At 45.0% G+C, this 19651-nt stretch overlaps 1 protein-coding gene across 3 annotated transcripts in view; it reads left to right on the top strand.

Annotated features, from left to right (window-relative positions):
* NRAP (nebulin related anchoring protein) overlaps positions 1-19651 on the top strand; it is a 76552-nt gene that overhangs the window by 44405 nt on the left and 12496 nt on the right. For all 3 annotated transcript variants that reach the window (XM_063727764.1, XM_024253974.3, XM_024253973.3), the window contains 11 exons: positions 37-141; positions 3473-3571; positions 5210-5314; positions 6059-6166; positions 6710-6823; positions 8574-8771; positions 10439-10543; positions 12506-12604; positions 14751-14855; positions 15161-15268; positions 16111-16422. In XM_063727764.1, the coding sequence (XP_063583834.1) occupies positions 37-141; positions 3473-3571; positions 5210-5314; positions 6059-6166; positions 6710-6823; positions 8574-8771; positions 10439-10543; positions 12506-12604; positions 14751-14855; positions 15161-15268; positions 16111-16422 (1458 nt within the window). The remainder of the gene's footprint in view (positions 1-36; positions 142-3472; positions 3572-5209; positions 5315-6058; positions 6167-6709; positions 6824-8573; positions 8772-10438; positions 10544-12505; positions 12605-14750; positions 14856-15160; positions 15269-16110; positions 16423-19651) is intronic.

The following is a 19651-nucleotide window of genomic DNA, read 5'->3' as shown; positions in this document are numbered from 1 at the left end:
CCTGCTTTTTTTTTTTTTTTCTTTCTCCTTTGTCAGAACCAATACAGGGCAGATGTGAAGTGGATGAAAGGCACGGGCTGGGTCGCCACCGGGTCATTAAATGTGGAGCAGGCGAAGAAGGCAGGAGAACTCATTAGTGAGGTGAGATTTCCTGACAGCCTGTAACAGGCCTGGCTGCATTAGGCGTGCGGCGTCTCTGTATAAAATTAAAATAATTTCCACTCAAAAGACAAAGAAAAAGGCAAAGCCACATGAAAGACCTCAAAACCCAGACTAGGGCTGGTAATTAGAGGGAAACCACGTACGAAACACACACCAGTAGGGGCCCTGGCAAAAACAAAGTGGGTGACAAATGATATTATGAATAATAATGACAATCAAACAGAGCTCAATTGCTACCCACCAACTTACCTTTTTAATGAAGCAACACAGGAGAGATGATGAAAAGATACATTTATGGCACCCAAAAAGCCCTTTGGTGACTTTAGGCACATTTTCTTCCTCTCCCTTTCTGCCACAGAGTCAACAGTTTTTGAATATTCACCTGGTGGCCACCATGTGACATGGTTCTTTTTTGAGGGAGGGTCTCACTTCAGTTTACTCAGTTCTGCCTACTTATAGCCACCTTGGCTGGACCCTACAGCACCACTACTTGCGAAAAGAGACGTTTCTTTATATTTCAGGACAGTGTCATTGAGCAGCTCTTTCTGAATTTCTCAACCTCGGCACTATTGACATTTTGATTTTTCTTTGTCGTGGGGTTATCCTGTGCCCCGCAGGATGTTTAGCAGGACGTCCTACAAGGATGTCAGTAGTGCCCTCTATGACAACCAAAAATGGATCGAGACATTGCCAAATGCCCCCCAGGGAGCAGAATTGTCCCTGGTGGAGAGGCACAGGACAAGGCTCCCAGGAGGCTAGACACCATCAGCCCACTCACACCCGTGCTCTTTATGTTTGCTTGTGGGAAGACTTGATCAGAAGACAAGTGAGCATTTGCCTAGTTGTCTTCAGAGCAGCCTGATCTTTCTGGACTTTTCTGGGTGGGGAGGGGACCATAATGGCCATAGTCCCACAGTATGTTAGCTTTGGCAATGAGCCTCCTGGAATTTTTTTTTTTTTTTTTTTTTTTTTGAGGAGGAGGCTTTCTTTCTGAACCTATAGTTAAAATAGAAAGACACCCTTGTTGGTTTTTCAAACACACCTGTCCAGCATTAGTATTTTCCCATGGAACGGCATTGTCACTACCTGGCACAATGCAGAGTTGACTTCAAAAAGTGGCCTTATGCTGATCGGCCTGATTTTTAGGGACCTTGGTCAACACTCAAGGCTCAGAAGACCCTGGGAACTCCATGGGGATAGCACTGCTCTAATTTGTTCATTCTAGGTCAGGAGAGGCCCTCTGGGAGGATGAATGTGAAGAACTTACAGGAATAAACATTTAGGTTTGAGGATTCGTGATTCCAAACTCTCAATATTGGGCTCACTCATAAAAGGAAATGAAGACTAAAGACTATATTTGCATAATTTAGACTTCAGGATGATTTCCTTCGTGTGTCTAAATCTGGCAGCCAAGGGATCTTCAGGGGACCGTGTATCCCACAGTTATTAGTCAGCCACCTCATTTTGCATACTTTCTCAACAAATTTGCTTATCTTCTTTGATGGGCTTGTCTCATACTAGTCCTCAAACTTTAGTAAGTAAGGCAAGACATCTTTCAGCAACTTTCCCCCATATCTCATCTCATGTCAGGCTGTCACATTTACAAGTTAGTGTCGAATTGGGCCACCTTCTTTTATTTTATTTATTTATTTTTGAGACGGAGTCTTGTTCTGTTAACCAGGCTGGAGTGCAGTGGAGTGATCTTGGCTTACTGCAACCTCCGCCTCCTGGGTTTAAGTGATTCTCCTGCCCCAGCCTCTTGAGTAGCTGAGATTACAGGTGCCCACCACCACACCCAGCTAATTCTTGTATTTTTAGTAGAGATGGGATTTCACCATGTTGCCCAGGCTGGTCTCGAACTCCTGATTTCAGGTGATTTGCCCTCCTCAGCCTCCCAAAGTGCTGGGCTACAGGCGTGAGCCACTGCACCCGGCCTGGGCCACCTTCTTAACTTCCAGAGAGAATGCCCAGCACTGTTGAAAGAGCCACAAATGCACACGCACACCTACGATCCAAAGCAGAGGTCAGAAAGCTTTTTCTGTGAAGGACCAGATAGTAAATAGTTTTGGCTTTGTAAGTCATATGGCCTCTGTCACAACTAGCTGGAAAATGGCCATAGGCAGCAAGTAAGTGAATGAGCATGGCCATGTTCCAATAAAACTTTATTTACAGAAACAGGTGGTGAGCTAGATTTAGCTGGCTATTGATCTGTGTTGTCTTAAGACAACCCAGTGTACAAAAATCCAACCAGATAAAGAAGAGTGTGTTTAAGACAATTATTCTGCTTTGGAAAGCATAAACTCTATGATCTCATTGAAGTAATTATGGTTTCAGTCTCCTAAAAATGTACCTTGAACTCATCATTTTTGTGGGGGGAGGGGGGAGGGATAGCACTGGGAGATATACCTAATGCTAGATGACGAGTTGGTGGGTGCAGCGCACCAGCATGGCACATGTATACATATGTAACTTACCTGCACATTGCGCACATGTACCATAAAACCTAAAGTTTAATAATAATAAATAATAATAAAAGAAAAAAAATAAATAAATAAATAAAAAAAATAAAAATAAATAAAAAAAAAAAAACCAAAAAAAAAAAAAAAAAATGTACCTTGATTTTTAAAAAAGAAATTAATTTAAACAGATTTTCAGAATACTTCAAAATTGGGTATCTAGGTCTTTGCCAGCATTTTTGTGATTTTTTTTTTTTGCTTCAGTGTCTTTCAAACTGTGTGATGACTCCTTTCAATAATAGCACCCTTTTTCCTGTTACTGTAATATTTTAAAGAATTATTTCCTATGTTAACTGAACTAGGCTCTAACGTGACTGGACAGCATACACTCGCAGGCTGCTAAATGTGAGGGTTTTGACTGCGATAATGTCTGTCAGTGTTTTTTTTTGTGGAAGGAAAATAGAAAGCTTAAATGGATAAATGTAACTCTGAATGCTCTTTCTTGCTGAGAAGACCCAAACTAAGATATATAAACAACTGCAACAAAGTATTTGAAGCCTATAAAAAGAATCCTTTTCTAAGTGTGTATCCTACAGTATTTTACTAGTATAACCTAATTTTGAGATGTTTTCTTTGCACCAGGTAGAAATACTTTAATGTTAATTGACATGAGGTTATTCTTAAATTGAAACAAATATTAACCTGAAGGCACCTAGGATATAAAGATGGAGGAAGCAGAATAATAATTATGTTCACAAATTCACTCTAATCTCAAGCAACCTATGATTTTCTCTTTCAAATGGCATGAAAGAGCAGCACAAAATTCACAGCTTTGATCTTTTTCTGCTCAACAGAAGAAGTATCGTCAGCATCCAGATGCTTTGAAGTTTACCAGTATTAAAGACACTCCGGAGATGGTCCAGGCCAGAATTAGTTATACCCAAGCAGTGGATGTAAGTGATAATGTATATACATTATGACTCTAAGAGTGGGCTCTTCTTTCAACACTGCGATTGAAGCGGAGGGGTTCTTGGGTTTGCTCCTTCTGTTGTCCTAAGGATGAAGGCGCTCCCTGTCCTTTGCAGAGGCTCCCTTAGTCGGGGGTGCTTCCTCATTAGGATGCAAATGGGGGTGTTACTGCACTTAGAATGCCAAGTGGGGCTCCACCACCCCACTGCCCCAAGATGCTCTCCCTCCTTCCCATTTGCATGTCTCACCGATTCATTCGTGGTGAGGCCGTTTTCCCCTCTCCTTTTGTCTGAAAGTGTTGTTTTCAGAACTGGGTGAAATTCTTGGTAATTGGAATCCTGACGCTGTGCTTAGAGCTCTTTAGGACCCAAGGGCAGCAATTGTTGCTCTATGAATTTCCCAGAGACTTTGAACATGATTTGGGTCTGATTTATATACATTAGACTAACTTTCAAGCCATTTCCCATACTCCTTTATGATGCGAAACCAAGATTTGACCCTTTTCCCTCTGTGGGAAAGGTTGGCTGAGGTGCAGGGTTGCAGGGTCAGCTGGAGACTAAAGTGAACGATGAGGTCCTGAAAAAAATCACTTTGTGATGTAGATTAACCCTGTTTGGCTGATTCTGCTAAGAGATACCCATGGATCTTTGCGCAGGGCAAACCTGGCTTTTAAATACCTTTAAACCATTCAACTTTCCATGGGGAAAATTTACAAACCTTGGGAGCATAGGTTTCAAAATTCTCTTCCTTGTTTCCCAGTTGAGCAAATGATTCTGGTTGCACTTTATTTGACAGGCATTCTGAAACAGCCTGAGTGCCTGTCAGAATCTGGGATGGGATGATTTACAAGCTTATGGATTTAGGAATTTATAACTTCTTCGTAATCAGCCCATCAGAATCAAACTGAATTCTGAGAAACACAGATGGTCAAACAAGAACTTTTGTATGAAGAAAAACAATACCTGTTTCTTCCTTACCCCAGCCAACTCTAGGGGGCACTGCTGTGATACGTAGAAACTTGGATACATCTGATAAGATTTGGGATGGAAAAACCCTGTTTGGAAACTTTCTGTGGTGGCCGATGCCAACTGCATGTGTCATTATTAACTACCAGGATATCTGAAGCTTGGGTCAGAGTTCTGGGTAAATAGAGTCCCAGACCCACCCAGGAGACATGTCTTAGGGGAAGAATATTTGAGATGGGGGAGTGGAGGAGGACTGAGATAGGGAGGAGAAAACCTCACCTGTACAAGAGCCATCTTCTTTCTCACCTTCTGTATCTTGATGCCCTCTCATAGCTGATAGTTAATCACCAAATTATTACTAGGTGTTAAGTAAACCTCGTTTTCTCATTTGAAACCCATCTCAGCAGTTTACTATGAGTGGGGTGTTCACTGAGGGGAACGCTTCAGCTTGTCATGTTCTGAGTAAGGAAGCAGAGCTTGGAAATGACATGCGTGTCACCATGCTAGCTGTAAAATCTGGGTGGAGGCAGGGTGCCTGAGATCATGTCTCTATGAGGAGGTGGTAGCTGCAGCAGCTTGGACTCTTGAGGTGTAACCTGGCTGATGGCTACATGGAATGGGGTCTAGGTTTCATGCAAAACCTCCCTCCATCCACAGAGATTATACAGGGAACAAGGAGAAAACATAAAGCATCATTACACACCGACTGCTGACCTCCCTGAAGTCCTGCTGGCCAAGCTGAATGCCATGAATATCAGTGAGGTGAGGCTGACCCAAGGGGCACGGGTTTTAATGACGGGAGAGCGGGGCTAGTCACGGGCAGGCACGCAATGCCCTGTGCTCAGAAGCCCCCGAGCTGGTTTCATGTTCTGCCATCACCACCTTGAAATATGTGATATTTTTGAATAAGGGGCCCCACATTTTCATCTGCACTAGGCCCTGCACATTATGTAGCTGGTCCTGCAGAAGAGTCCAGCTCATTTGAAAGAATGATCTGGGGACATTCTCTTCCTAGTTCAAAGAGCATTGGTTTGGAGGAGCCAGAAAGTGGGAACATCAGAATATAGCTGAGTATATCCAGTGGCTATACCAAGGGAAGACTTGGGGCTTAACTCCTCCTCTCCAAAATCTGTCAGCTCTCCTGCCCGCCATTTCTGTTCTTTGATAGAGACGTCTGACTTTTCTTTATCTGACACAAAGCACTATGCATATGCAATCTCATGCCTTCTTCCAATCAAATTGCTGCTTAGAAAAATCTGTGTCTGTTTGACTCTAGAGCCTTTGCTTCCTCTCCCCTCTATGCCTCAACCCATCCCCCCCAACCCCATCCCCCACGAGGCAGAATCCAACTCACGTGGGTTTAGCTAAGCCACCATGATCTCTAACTCCAACTGGCCAGGGGAGGGAGGGGACCCACCACAAACCAGATTCCCAATTTGGTAAGCCAGAGTTTAGGAAACCACCAGGTCACTTAAAGGTCTTTCCTTGTGCACATCTTCCCGACAGACACGTTATAAGGAATCCTGGAGCAAACTTCGAGATGGTGGCTATAAACTGAGGTTGGATGCCATTCCATTCCAAGCAGCAAAGGCTTCTGGTGAAATCATAAGTGATGTGAGCATTCACCCCCATTCCTGTGACAATGTTCACCACTAACAGGTTTTCACTCCTTTTGCCCGTAACCCCTGCTTTCTTTTGCCTGTGGATAATTCCCTGTCCTCTCTGAACTGACTGTGTCAGGGCAATCAGATAATGACCAGTGAGAAAGAACATATCTCGCAACAAAAAATTCGCCAGCCTGGGATACAAAGCCAAATGCTGGACTGTAAACATAGACCCTGGGCAGATGAAATGCACCCTCCACCAAGGTGTTCATAAAGAGAGTCCACGTGAAGAGATGGCTAACAATGCACCCACCTTCCTCCAGCGTGGGGCCGCCCATGTGCTAATGCGTCCTGCCATTTCACAGCCGAGCCCTTTAGTCACTGGGAGTCTTGCATATGAAAGAATAGCCCTTTTGACGACTCCCGCGCATTTTCTTTTAACTCACCCAGTTACTGTCAAAAAGAACAAAACATTTTCACCCAATGCCCACCTCTTCCATTCTGTGTCCCTTATCCCTGAGCTGTTCCTCTCTCCCGCTCTCTTTCCCTTTAGTACAAATACAAAGAGGCATTTGAGAAAATGAAAGGACAGATGCTTGGTTCCCGGAGCTTGGAAGATGATATCAGCCTTGCACATTCAGTGTATGCGACCTCACTGCAGAGTGATGTAAGTGGGGGGAGACGCATCAGCGGCTGCGGGCCCCCCACCTGACAACGCTCACTGCACAGCAACTTAACCTCATTTGTCCTTCTGGACATGGGTATTGGTTCTGTTGCTAACTTGCTATGTGACATTTTTAAATCACTTGTCCCCTCTGGGCTACACCTTCCTCCTCTGTAAAAATGAGGTGCCGGACTGGTTGACCCCTTAGCTCCCTTCTGGGCTGGGCATTCTATAATTTTGAGCGGTGGCCACTGGCTACTGGTCTGGATTTGACCCTGGGCTGGATTTGGCCTCCAGGGGTGTTTCATTTGGTCTGCAGAGTGGATTAATTACAAATTTTAAAAAATGGAAAATTTTATATAAAAGTGTTAGGCTTCTGGCCAGAAGCTGGACCTAGATTCCTTAAGGCTACGGTTGGTTGAAGTGGCTTCCTGACCAACAGCTCCATTTAGAAGGGGTTCATGCAGTGGGCCAGGCAGCCACCCTCTTCTTCAGTTCCTGCTTTACTCCTTTATGCTACCTGCCTGACCCCTGTAGGCATCTGAGTTTGCAGTGACCCTGTCATTGTTGGTTGTGACCCTCTGGAGGCTGGCAAATGTGTGTAGGTGGTGTCTCCTTGCACATATGTGAGTTGGCTAACATTGGTGATGAAATCTGTATCCAGCATGTTACAGAGGCTAAACGCTTTTGTATACAGTGTCTCAGTTAACTGTCAGACTATCTCTAGGAACTCCATCTTGTTATTCTTCCTTATTTTCTCATAGGGAAGTAGAAACTCTGAGTGATTCAGTCCCTTGTCCAAGGTCAGCTAGATAGGGGCAGAGCCAGGCTGTGGAGCCAGCTCTACCTCTCATGGTCTTTCCACAGCTTCACGTGTTCTCTGCCATTTTGTATTCTGCCTCAGTTTCCCCATTTATAACTTTTTTTTTCCTTTCCATCTTGAGTTGCTGACCTAAGAATATGAGGTTGGATATGAACTGTCCTTGGCATTATGCTAGGGGTGAGGACAGAATGAATGGAAGTGGGAATCAGAGGTCAGGGAGGGGTGGCCAGAGCAATGAAAGACAATGGAAGGACAAAGGAGGATGAGGAAGAGGTGGTGATTCTGCATCTGATTATTCCCAGAGTTTCCCAGACCTTTAAACACAGCTCCTCCAAGGACTATAGTCGAACCTATGGTCTGGAATGGGTCTTCCCCTCCCTCTCCCAGGGTGTGTGTTGGGTTTTGGGGAATGCCTATCCCTGAGGCCTGACTCTCCAAGCATCCTCCCCACTGCTCCTGGCTCCCACGTTGACTAGGAAAATCACTGAGTGCTTTGAAGAAGCTCTTCCTAAGCTAGTGTGAGAGGAGAATCCCTCGTGTCTGAACTTGAGTGGGTGATGGGAAAAAATATGGTGGGCAAGGAGTGCTGCATCTTCTTGCCTCTGAAAAATAGAAAGATTTAAAGATTTGAGCAAGGGAATCACTGACATTATTTACTGTTCCTTGAACTTTTGTATGTTCCTCAAATGAGGGAACCATGGGCCTTCATCATCCAGATCAATGACCTCCAGGAGCTGGGGGTGGTAAATGTCAAGGCCTAGAGACAAGCCCTGGTTATTAGGCCAGTCTCTGCAAGAAAGGAGCACTGGCCCTGCCAAGAACTTCCCCTGGGCTTACCTCCAGACAACTGCATTGCAGTTGCCCTCCGTGATGGTCCTGTTGCAAATAGTGGCTTTGAAATAGCCGCTGTTGCTCTGTCTGCCCCTCTAGGTGAATTACAAGAAAGGCTTTGAACACTCAAAGGCACAGTTCCATCTGCCGTTGGACATGGCTGCCCTGGTGCATGCCAAGAAGGCTCAGACCCTGGCCAGCGACCAGGACTACAAACATCCACTGCCCCAGTACACTTCCTTGGCAGAAGACCTGAGGCTGAGCTGTGCCAAGAAAGCTCACAAATTGCAGAGCGAGGTAAGGAGACCTGGCCTCTTTCTCGGAGGCCCTTCTTCTCTTAGGACCTCAGGGTAGTGACCTCCAAGCTCTTGTTGGCTCAGTGAAATCTCTGGAATTGAGAAATCCTAAACCTAAGTCTTATTTTGAAACCCAGTCTGAGAGTTCCTGCACAGCCCTTAAACACAGTTACACAAATCTAATCATAACCACCACTTATTATTTTTTGCTGCACTCTAAGCATTGTTTTATGCATTATCTCACAATCAGCCCATATCATTAGTTTATCCTCATTTCACAGAGAAATTACAGGGAAATGCAGAGAAGTTAAATATCTTGTCCAAGATCACACAGCTATAGTTAGAAAGAGAGGGCTGGGATTTGAACTTGAGGTTCGAATGACAAAGATGCCCTCAAGGTTCATGGTTGTGCATGTTTAAGATTTGCCATTGATATTGCCTCTGGCCTCAAGTCTCAGGAAGGATTCCTCTTGGTGCTTCATGCGTTCCTGTGCCACCTGCCTTCTGAGGGCTAAGATCTGTTGGGGGAGGCTGCTCAGAACCTGTCAGGACTGATGCACTTCAGGGAGTGGAGACGGAAATCAGGGCCCTGGAGACCCTCCCTGGGTCCCTTTGAGGAGTCTTTGTACTCCTCTGACATGCATTTCTCACTCCTGATCCCGATTTCTGAAGCAGACAGGCCCAGGAGGGTCAGGAAGCATTGGAGCCTTCCTCACTCCCAAGGAGAGCCAGAATGTTCTTCCCAACAGGCATCCACATCCTGTTCACTACTCATCTTATTTCCCAGCTTGCTAGGTTTCCATGCTATGAGATTTGCAGGTAATGGGCCCGCTTAGCAAAAGAAAACTCCGCACAAAACCTCTTTCCTGGTTTGGCAGTGCCTGCGATCTGAGCGGCACTCAGATCTGGGTGTCTGTCGTCTGTTTGGATTTTACGCCTGTGTACAGCGTTTACTGAATGACATAAACTGTCAGGAACCTGAGAGCAGCTGTAGGAACGAGGGAGCTGCCACGCTCATCTCGGGGGCCCGTTTGTCACTTGAGCGGAGCCCTCGCTTGCCCTGCCTCTGGTTGTGATAGTGATTGGAAGGCAGCACGCCCAGGGGGCGCCTCATTGGCTGAAGGGGAGTGAATCTGGGGACTCTTTAAACTGTCAGCCCAAATCACTCAGGTACACACACTGGCCCCCACCCACACGAACACAGGTAGGCCTTTGCCAGATTCTTCTGGATTTATTTAATGGTTCTTTCTTAATCCATGATTAATTAATACAACCCGCTGCTGCTGAGTTTTGTTTTAGAAGACCTGTTAGACCATTTCCACGTTTGCCCCAAGACAACTGACTTTCTAACCACAATCTGCTTCAGTGTTTATTTTTTGATAGCCCACATTAAAATAAAAACCTGTCTCGCTTCCGTGGAACAGCTACTCTGAGACAAGTGACAGCAGAATTATTTTCTTCTGACCTACATTTCTTCCCCCCTAGTGAGCATTTACCAAGAAGCGTTTGTGCGTTGGCTGAGTTTAATATATCCGGAGGGACGGGTTCAGCCTTGAGTTCTAATTATGACGCTGTCAGATGCTGTGTCATGAGACCTCTGGTTTTGCTTTGCTTCCTTGTTCTGAGAGCTTGGCTTTTCTGATTCTTTGTATTTATTATTCCTTCTAGAATTTGTACCGGTCAGACCTGAACTTTATGCGAGGCGTTGCCTGTGTCATTCCAGGCACGTTAGAGATTGAAGGGAGGAAGAAAGCGTCGGAACTCATCAGTGAGGTAACTGCAGATGCTGGTGTTGAGTGTCCAGGACATTTCCACAGCAGAGGACAATCAGTTTGTTTCTTTCCTTTTTCTTTCTTTTTTTTTTTTTTTTTTTAATTTGAGATGGAGTCTCGCTCTGTCACCCAGGCTGGAGTACAGTGGCATGATCTCTGCTCACTGCAACCTCCGTCTCCTGGGTTCAAGCGATTCTCCTGCCTCAGCCTCCTAGGTAGCTGAGATTACAGGTGAGTGCCACCATGCCTGGCTAATTTTTATATTTTTAATAGAGACGGGGTTTCACCATGTTGGCCAGGCTGGTCTCGAACTCCTGACCTCAAGTGATCCGCCTGTCGTGGCCTCCCAAAGTTTTGGGATTACAGGCGTGAGCCACTGCGCCCAGCCAATCAGTTTGTTTCTTACCACTAAAGCCAGTTGGATGTTAAACTCTTAGCAGCAGTGACTCACTGCCTAACCCCTGGGCTGGACTTCTTTTTTTTTTTTTTCTTACTGGATTCTCCATTCAGACTGCATGCCATTTAAGACAGCTTTGAGGATATGGAGTCAGTTCCTCTATTAACATATAAGGATTATTCACTGGCCCATGAGATATTCTTTCCCTGTGTCCCTTTGAAGAGTGGCCCTGTGGTACAATGCAAACAAAGCAGGCTTTGAAGACCAACAGAGAGAGATTGACATTCCAGGCCAGCACTGATTTGCTGTGTGACCTCAAGCCAGTGACCTACACCTCTCTGAGCCTCCACTTCTTAATTAGTCAAATGGGTATACTCAGACCCCTCTCTTTTAATTTTTGTGAGGATTAGCACTAATCTAAGAACTGTGCTTTTCTGGCAGCTGTATATGAAATGGTTACTATAAGCTTGAAATGGTGATAATTTCTTGTTAAAAATACAGAAGTCTTAGAATTCTAAGCTTTCTGATTTCCTGGGGAACCTTGCTCACCCCTGGGAGGGTGACGGGACTTTAATTCATGGTAGATGCAGGGACAAGAGGGGATAATGGAAGGTACTGGAAGTAATAGGTGTTCGGCAGTCAGCCTGAGTGCTCAGATAAGCTTATGTTTTGCCTACTAGGGGAGTTTAGATTTAACCTCATGCTTTGCTTTTCCAGAGAAATCTCTAAAGCAAGTGGTCTCTGTACCTCATGGTGCATCAGAACCTTAAAAACACCTTAAGAAATGCAGAGGCCTGGGCCCTACTGACTAATTTACTGAATCCCAGTCTCTCAGGGTGGGGTGTAGGCACACCTATTTTAAAGTTTTATTTATTTTTATTTATTTATTTATTTTTATATTTTATTTATTTATTTATTTTGAGACAGTCTCACTCTATCACCCAGGCTGGAGTGCAATGGTGCGATCTCAGCCCACTGCAACCTCTGCCTCCCAGGTTCAAGCAATTCTCCTGCCTCAGCCTCCCAAGTAGCTGGAATTACAGATGTGCACCACCATGCCCAGCTAAGTTTTGTATTTTTTAGTAGAGACAGGGTTTCACCATGTTGGCCAGGATGGTCTCGAACTCCTGACCTTAGGGGATCCCACCGCCTTGGCCTCCTAAAGTGCTGGGATTACAGGCATGAGCCACTATGCCTGTCATATCCGTTTTTTTTAAAGCTGCGGTTTGTGATATGCCGTCAAGGTAGAGGAGCACTGGTTCTCTATCCAGCAAAGATCTGGAACAAACCACAAATTTAAATAGTCGTGTTCACGTTTGTGGCAAAGGACTAAATCTCCCTTTCCCATTTAGAAGGTTCTGATTCAGTCCATCCTATCCTCCTCTCTGCTTCCTCATCCCAGTGAGTTTTGGGGTCACAAAGGCAGGTGACAACCTGGGTTCTGGAGTGATAGACTTGCAGCCTTTGCAAAACGAGGCTTTATGGCTAATACTTAAAGAACTGGTTCTGCTTCTGGTTTTTATCCCTTATGGAGTCTTCTTCTTCCCTTCTTGTGTGTGAATTCAGAGTAAATATCGGCAGCATCCCCACTCATTCAAGTACACAGCTGTGACAGACACTCCCAACCTCCTTCATGCGAAATTCAGCAACCAGATAACGAATGAGGTAAAATCTCCTGATGGCTTTGGAATGGTCTTTTTAAAAACTGCTAGATTGTTAAAAATACACGTGAATGTGTATGGGGTGAGAAAGAGCATGAGTGTTTATGTGGAGGTTTTAAAGAATGTCATTATATGGAGCCTAAACATTTTCCAGAGGAAATGAAAGCCCAGTTGGGAATCTGGGATTGTCTGTAGTCTCGCTATCCAAGTGCAATCCCAGACTAGCTACATTAGCATCGCCTGGGAGCATACTGGCAAGGCACAACCTCAGATCTACTGACTCCAAATGGTCATTTGACAGGATCATAAGATGATTCTTTGGCACATGAAGGTCTGAGAAGTACTGGTCTATAGTTCATTTGTTCTATCTAGGCAAATATTGGCTAACCAATTTTACATTGTCAATCTGATGTGGGAGGATTTGTGGTTATCCAAGGACAGTTAAATTGTAAGATATTTGTCAGGCTTCTCAATTCTCTACCTTCTCCTCTTCTCACTCACCATTTACCCAATTTACACTTCCATGTATCCAGCAGAGGGCAGGTGCAAGGGAAGGAATCTCATTCCATAAAATTATCATTCCAGCCTCATTGATTCTACTTCGTCTTAGTGGCGCTCTTACAGGTTCAAAATAGGTGAGCTTGGCAGAGAATTACATTTTGAACCACCTTTAGGTTTTAGGATTCTCCTTCTGACTCTATCTTTAGTTTTTAAGATTCTCCTTCTGACTCTAACTTATAGAAGTCAGCTGAGATTTGGTTATTTACGCTATTAGTTCCTACTTGCTCCAACTGAAAGCAAGAAATGGCAGCTTGGGATAAAGGATGGAATTCATAATCTTTTAGAGTGATAGTATCACTTTTAAATTCCTGTTTAATCTTTTCTGCCTACTTTATGAGCTTTGTGCTGTGGGATAACAATGCCTTCTCTGATGGCCTCTGGCGTTAGCCAACTCAGCAACCATAGACCCATTTCTTTTTTTTCTTTTTCTTTTCTTTCTTTCTTTTCTTTTCTTTTTTTTTTTTTTTTTTTTTGACGGAGTTTTGCTCTTTCACCCAGGCTGGAGTGCAGTGGTGCTATCTCAGCTCACTGCAACCTCCACCTTCCAAGTTCAAACAATTTTCCTGTCTCAGCCTCCTGAGTACGTGGGATTACAGGCGCCTGCCACCACGCCCGGCTAATTTTTTTTTGTTTTTTGTTTTGTTTTGTTTTTGTTTGTTTGTTTGTTTGTTTGAGACAGAGTCACGCTCTGTCACCCAGGCTGGAGTGCAGTGGCACAAACTTCGCTCACTGCAACCTCTGCCTCCCGGGTTCAAGCAATTCTCCTGCCTCAGACTCCCAAGTAGCTGGGATTACAGACGCCCGCCACCACGCCAGGCTAATTTTGTATTTTAGTAGAAATGGGGTTTCTCCATCTTGGTCAGGCTGGTCTCAAACTCCCGACCTCAGGTGATCCGTCCGCCTCAGCCTCCCAAAGTGCTGGGATTACAGGTGTGAACCACCGCGCCCGGCTGTAAGTTTTGTATTTTTAGTAGAGATGAGGTTTCACCATGTTGGCCAGGCTGGTCTCGAACTCCTGACCTCGTGATCCACTGGCCTCATCCACCCAAAGTACTGAGATTATAGGCATCAGCCACCACACCTGGCTCATAGACCCATTTCTAATCACAAGAATGGATGTTTTTGTACAAGATGAGGCCATCCAGGGCAGCACTGGTGTGATTCACCTGTGGAAAGGATCCTGGGGCTTTAGTAAAGGGTACAGGCCTGGGTTTGGAGATGTCCCTTCCACCTCCCTTCTCCTAAATTTCCCAGGTCTTTGTGTGATCTTTATGCTCTGTCCTCAAGGACAAAATCTACAATATAAGGAACCTCAGGAGTATTCTTAAATTTATTTTTCTTTCCCTGGCCTATTATTCAGCAAAGCACATTGCCATTCCTTACATATTCCTTTTACATCACTTGATTTGACTCATGAATGATTGTCTTTATTGAAATAAACATCTTCCCCAAGACTGGAGAGGTATCCATGACACAATGAACGGTTTTTTGCTATTGTGCTTCCTCAACTGCCATTGAGGGACTTCCAGCACTGCAGAAATGCACAGCACTTATCTCTTGCATTATTACTATTATTTTTTTTGGCCCAGCGCCTCTATAAAGCAGCTGGAGAGGATGCAAGACACCAGTATACAATGACCCTGGGTCTGCCTGAGTTCATCCGAGCAAAAACGAATGCAGCCAACCTGAGTGACGTAAGGCCTTTTGTTGCTTAAGTTCAAGCGTTCTCCAAAGCCATGTATGTCTGCATCTGTGAAGTAACCCAACACTGACCTTTCTGGCCTTCACAGGAGCTTTTTAAAATGTAGCTTAGATGCCCATGTTAAATATACCTTCTCACAAATGTGTGTCCATGAGTGTACCCAGGGTGTGTACTAATGAGATTTGCTGCACAAAACAGAAATTGATTCTGGAACACTGTGCTATAAATGAAAGGGGTGGCCTTTGCTCGTTGATTCATGTAATTTTTTTTAGAGATTTACATGTGTTCCCACTTTAGGCAAAATACAAAGAGTCCTGGCGTAATCTTCGTGCTCAAGGCTACAAGCTGACAATAGAAGCGCTCCCCTTCCAGGCTGCCCGGGCCTCTGGAGATATAGCCAGTGATGTGAGTTGAATGATATGATCTTCCATCTTGCCTAATTTCTGTTAACTTCATGTAAAACAATGTCTGTGGCTGATTTTCCTGAATTAAAGCAAATCTATAACCATGCGAGACAGGATGTCACCTGCAGAATATATTAGTTATGAATGAAATTCTTTGAGGGGGGAAAAGAAAGGCTCTGTTAATCAGAAGCTAAATTCAGGCAAAGGTCTCTAGCAGGAAGGAGATGATGATTTATTTCTAATTGCAACGTCTAGGCGACGGTCCCCTTGTAATGCATGAACTGCCTGTCTTCTAACTCCACCCAGATTTAGAACGAGAACTCTCAATAGAAATTGCAATACAGCCGGAACACATCTCCCTCTTGGCTCTCTGTAGTTTCACGCATTGGTGTTAGGATTTGATGGCTGTGTTTCAGCCACTCTGTTGATAACGTCCATAGCTTTGGGACTTGAAGGTGACTTTCTCTTTCCCACAAACAAATCACAGAAAAATGTGGACTTCAAATAAATGGATCCTGTCTTTTGGGTTTAATGTTTTGCCAAGTGCGAACGGATAAAGCACAAGTTTCTCTTTCGCCCTTTTTGATAAATTCCTTTTGGCCATAGGACATGTAAGGGGAGTGAAGCCCTTCCTCTGGTTCTGAGGATCTGATTTTAATTAGATAGGAAGAATGGAGCGATGTTTTAATTGTTCATCCCCCAGGGAGGAAGGCACGCTCTCAGACCAACCCCACTGTGGTTTTTCTTATAATCATCACCTCCTAGTGTAAGAACAAGTGATTTTTCTAGAGTCTGCAATGAAAATGCACAGATAGAATTTGACCGGCCAGCCCTTTCTTGCAGTTTCTCTACAGACATGACTTTGTGAAGGAGCGAGGGAAACTCATAGGGCCCCAGAGTGTAAGAGACGACCCCCGGATCCAGCACTGCCGGCGCATGGGCCAGCTGCAGAGCGAGCTTCAGTACAGGAGGGGGGCGACCAGCAGCCAAGCCCAGTTCCATCTGCCCATGGACATGGTGCACCTGGTCCATGCCAAGAATGCCCAGGCTCTGGCCAGCGACCATGACTACAGGACACAGTATCACGAGTTCACAGCACTGCCCGAGGACCTGAAGATGGCCTGGGCCAAGAAAGCCCATGCCCTGCAGAGTGAGGTAGGGGTGGCCTTGTGGAATGCAAACCAGCCCCCAGCCTTTCTCCTTTCACCAAACCTGGGTGTCAATCTCTGCTTCTTCCTTAGTCTTTTGGGCTCTCCTGCCCCTATCTGCCTTCCCCAAACAATGATTTATTGGGTCTATGTCATTTAGGTTGGAATCATTCATTGAATCATTCAACAAATCTTTATTGAGGGCTAGCACAGTGGCTCACACCTGTAATCCCAACACTTTGGGAGGCCTAGCCGGGCGGATCATGAGGTCAGGAGTTTGAGACTAGCCTGACCAACATGGTGAAACCCTGTCTCTATTAAAAATACAAAAATTAGCCAGGCATGGTGGCATGCGCCTGTAGTCCCAGCTATTTGGGAGGCTGAGGCAGGAGAATCGCTTGAACCTGGGAGGCAGAGGTTGCTGTGAGCCAAGATCACACCACTGCACTCCAGCCTGGGTGACAGAGCAAGACTTCATCTCAGAAAAAAAAAAAATCTTTGTTGAGCACCTTCTGTATACTAGCCACCATTCTAAGCCCTGAGAATGCAGCAGTTAACAAAAGAGTCAAAAAATTCCTGTGCTCAGGAAACTCCTGTTATACTAGAGGGAGATAAGCCATGGTGAATACATGAAACATGTAATATGTCAATGGTTATACATGCTATGGAGACATATAGAACAGGGAAGTGGGGCAGGAGGTGTGAGCGTGTGTGTGTGTGTGTGTGTGTGCACGTACACATGTGCCATTTAAAATAGGGCATTAGGGTAGTTCTCATTGAAAAGCTGATATTTGAGCAAAAACCTTAAGGAAAAGACAGAAGGGGATAGGGAACTCCAGACAAACTGAATAGCAAGTTCAAAGGCCAAGGACTTGAGTAGGAGGAGCCTTGGCCTGTCTGAGGCTGAAGTGAAGGAGCAGCCTTGGCCTGTTTGAGGCCGAGTGAGTGGGGATGGAATCACAGGGTCTGAGCAGGGCCTAGGCTCTGCGGAGTAAGGATGAGGGTGGTAATATGATAAGACTGTAACCACCGCCGACTCTCACTGACTGCTTGTCTTTGCTTTTAAACTTGCGAAAGCAGTCTGAGGTGGGGACAGCTGTTACTCCTGTTTTAGGGATGAAGTCATGTGGGAAGTGCCGAGGGAAGGTGGGCTCCAGAACCCATTCTTAACCATCCTGCTGTCTTGCAGGGAGCTCAGAGCAGGGAGCCATGCCCCTCACAGCACAGGCATAGACCCTGAGGCTACCTCAGGGAGGTCCTTCCCTGAGCAGGGGCACCAAGCAGGCTGGTGGAGAGCGCCGGCCCCTCCCACATCATGGTGCAAGATTCTGGAGTCAGACTTCTGAGATTCCAACCATAGCTCCTCCACTACTGGCTGGGTGACCTTGGACAAATTCATGTCCTCTCCAAGCCGCAGACATGGTAACGATGGCATGGGACATGACAATAATGACAATGGGACTGCGCTGCACAGTGTGGCAGGCACTGCGCCTCACATCCTCTCTCTAGGCCCACAGCATCCCTAGGAAGAAGGTGCTCTCATTTTAGAACATAACCAGCCATCTGTGTCAGGGTTTCTCAACGTCTGCACCTTTGACATGTTTGCAGGTTAACTGTTTGTTTTAGGGGCCTGTCTCGTGCTTTTCAGGATATTTAGTAACATCCGTGGTCTTTATCCTCTAGGTGCCCATAGCACCCCACCCCCCAGTGTGACAATGAATGCCTCTAAGTCTTGCCAAACAAATATCCCTAAGAGACAAATTTATCCCCCGTTGATAATCTGGTTCTCAGTGGAGAACTGGTCTATTTGAAACAGTTAGCATGATACCTAATACATAGAAACACTAGAATAAGTATTAGCTGTTTGAATACATTCCTTACGACAACCCCCTCAATTCGGGTTGCCTTCAGGGTAATGACTACTGCTAGATTAACTGTAGATAGCAATAAGTGGGGTATTCTAAAACATAATCAATTATTATTAATTGCAGTAATGATTTCGTTAATTTTATTATCATTGCATTATTAATCACAGTTTGCTGGAACTGCAATATCATGTCATGTGCCATCAAGCAGAGTGTAGAGTAGGGTGCCTTCATCTGGGCCCCACATAGGGGATTTAGTTACTAAAGTGCCAACCCTAGTTCCACTTACAAAGTCCTTCCATTTGCTAAGCAATCCTGAGAGCCCCCAAAACAGCTCATAGCATGACTCTCTGGTGCCCAACAAGGGACCGTCTTGTCAATGGCCTATTTCTTGGGAGAATAGAAACCTTCTGGGACAGAACAGGCCCCCGAGGAAGGTAGAGAGGCCACCTGGGAGAGGTATGGGAGGTGGAGCTGGAAGTCAGAGGATGTGTGTGGGAAGCCCAGCTCTGTCACTGTGTGTCCGTGAGCAGTCACTTCCCTTTCTAGGCCTCCATCTCTCCATCAGAAAAGCAAAGAGGGGCTGGGTATGGTGGCTCACACTTGTAATTCCAGCACTTTGGGAGGCCAGGGCAAGTGAATTGCTTGAGTTCAGAAGTTTGAGACCAGCCTGGGCAACATGATGAAACCCTGGCTCTACAAAAAATTAGCTGGATGTGGTGGTGCACACCTGTAGTCCCAGCTACTTGGGAGGCTGAGGTGGGAGGATGGCTTAAGCCCAGGAGGCAGAGGTTGCAGTGAGCCATGATCGTGCTACTGCACTTCAGACTGGGTGACAGAAAACCAGAGACCCTGTCTCAAAAAAATAAAAAGAAAGGAAAAAAGAAAGTAAAAGAAAAGCAAAGAGGTTCGATTTGATCCATGATCTTAGACTTTGGGGTTCATAGGAAAATGGCTTTTAAATGGTGGGATCCACATAATGTCAATTTTTTTTTTTACTAACTGAGGAAGAAGGAAAAAAACAAACACTACCTTAAGCTGCCATTTATGTCGCTGTTATTTCTGAAAAGAAAGAACATTTTCACACTAAAAAAGTAAAGTAGAGAGAACATAATCTAAAAAGGAGAATCCCTCCCATGAAATTGTAGTTGGCAATCTTATGCTGACATTTTAAAGGCAGGATATGTATTACATTTTTAAATGCTAAGAAGTGATTGCTTAAATTTTAAATGACTATATTATGCTGTACGCATTGTTAAGCTGCAAATTGGTTAATGAGGGAGTCTGGATTCAAAGAAGCTGTGAACAGGAGTCCCTGAAATATTCAGCTGGTTCTGAGGCTTCAGCTTGATAGCAGCCACTATCAAAACT

This window comes from Pongo abelii, chromosome 8, assembly GCF_028885655.2.
Source record: "Pongo abelii isolate AG06213 chromosome 8, NHGRI_mPonAbe1-v2.0_pri, whole genome shotgun sequence".
NCBI classification, from domain to species: domain Eukaryota; kingdom Metazoa; phylum Chordata; class Mammalia; order Primates; family Hominidae; genus Pongo; species Pongo abelii.
This window is presented reverse-complemented; position numbering and strand designations above follow the sequence as displayed.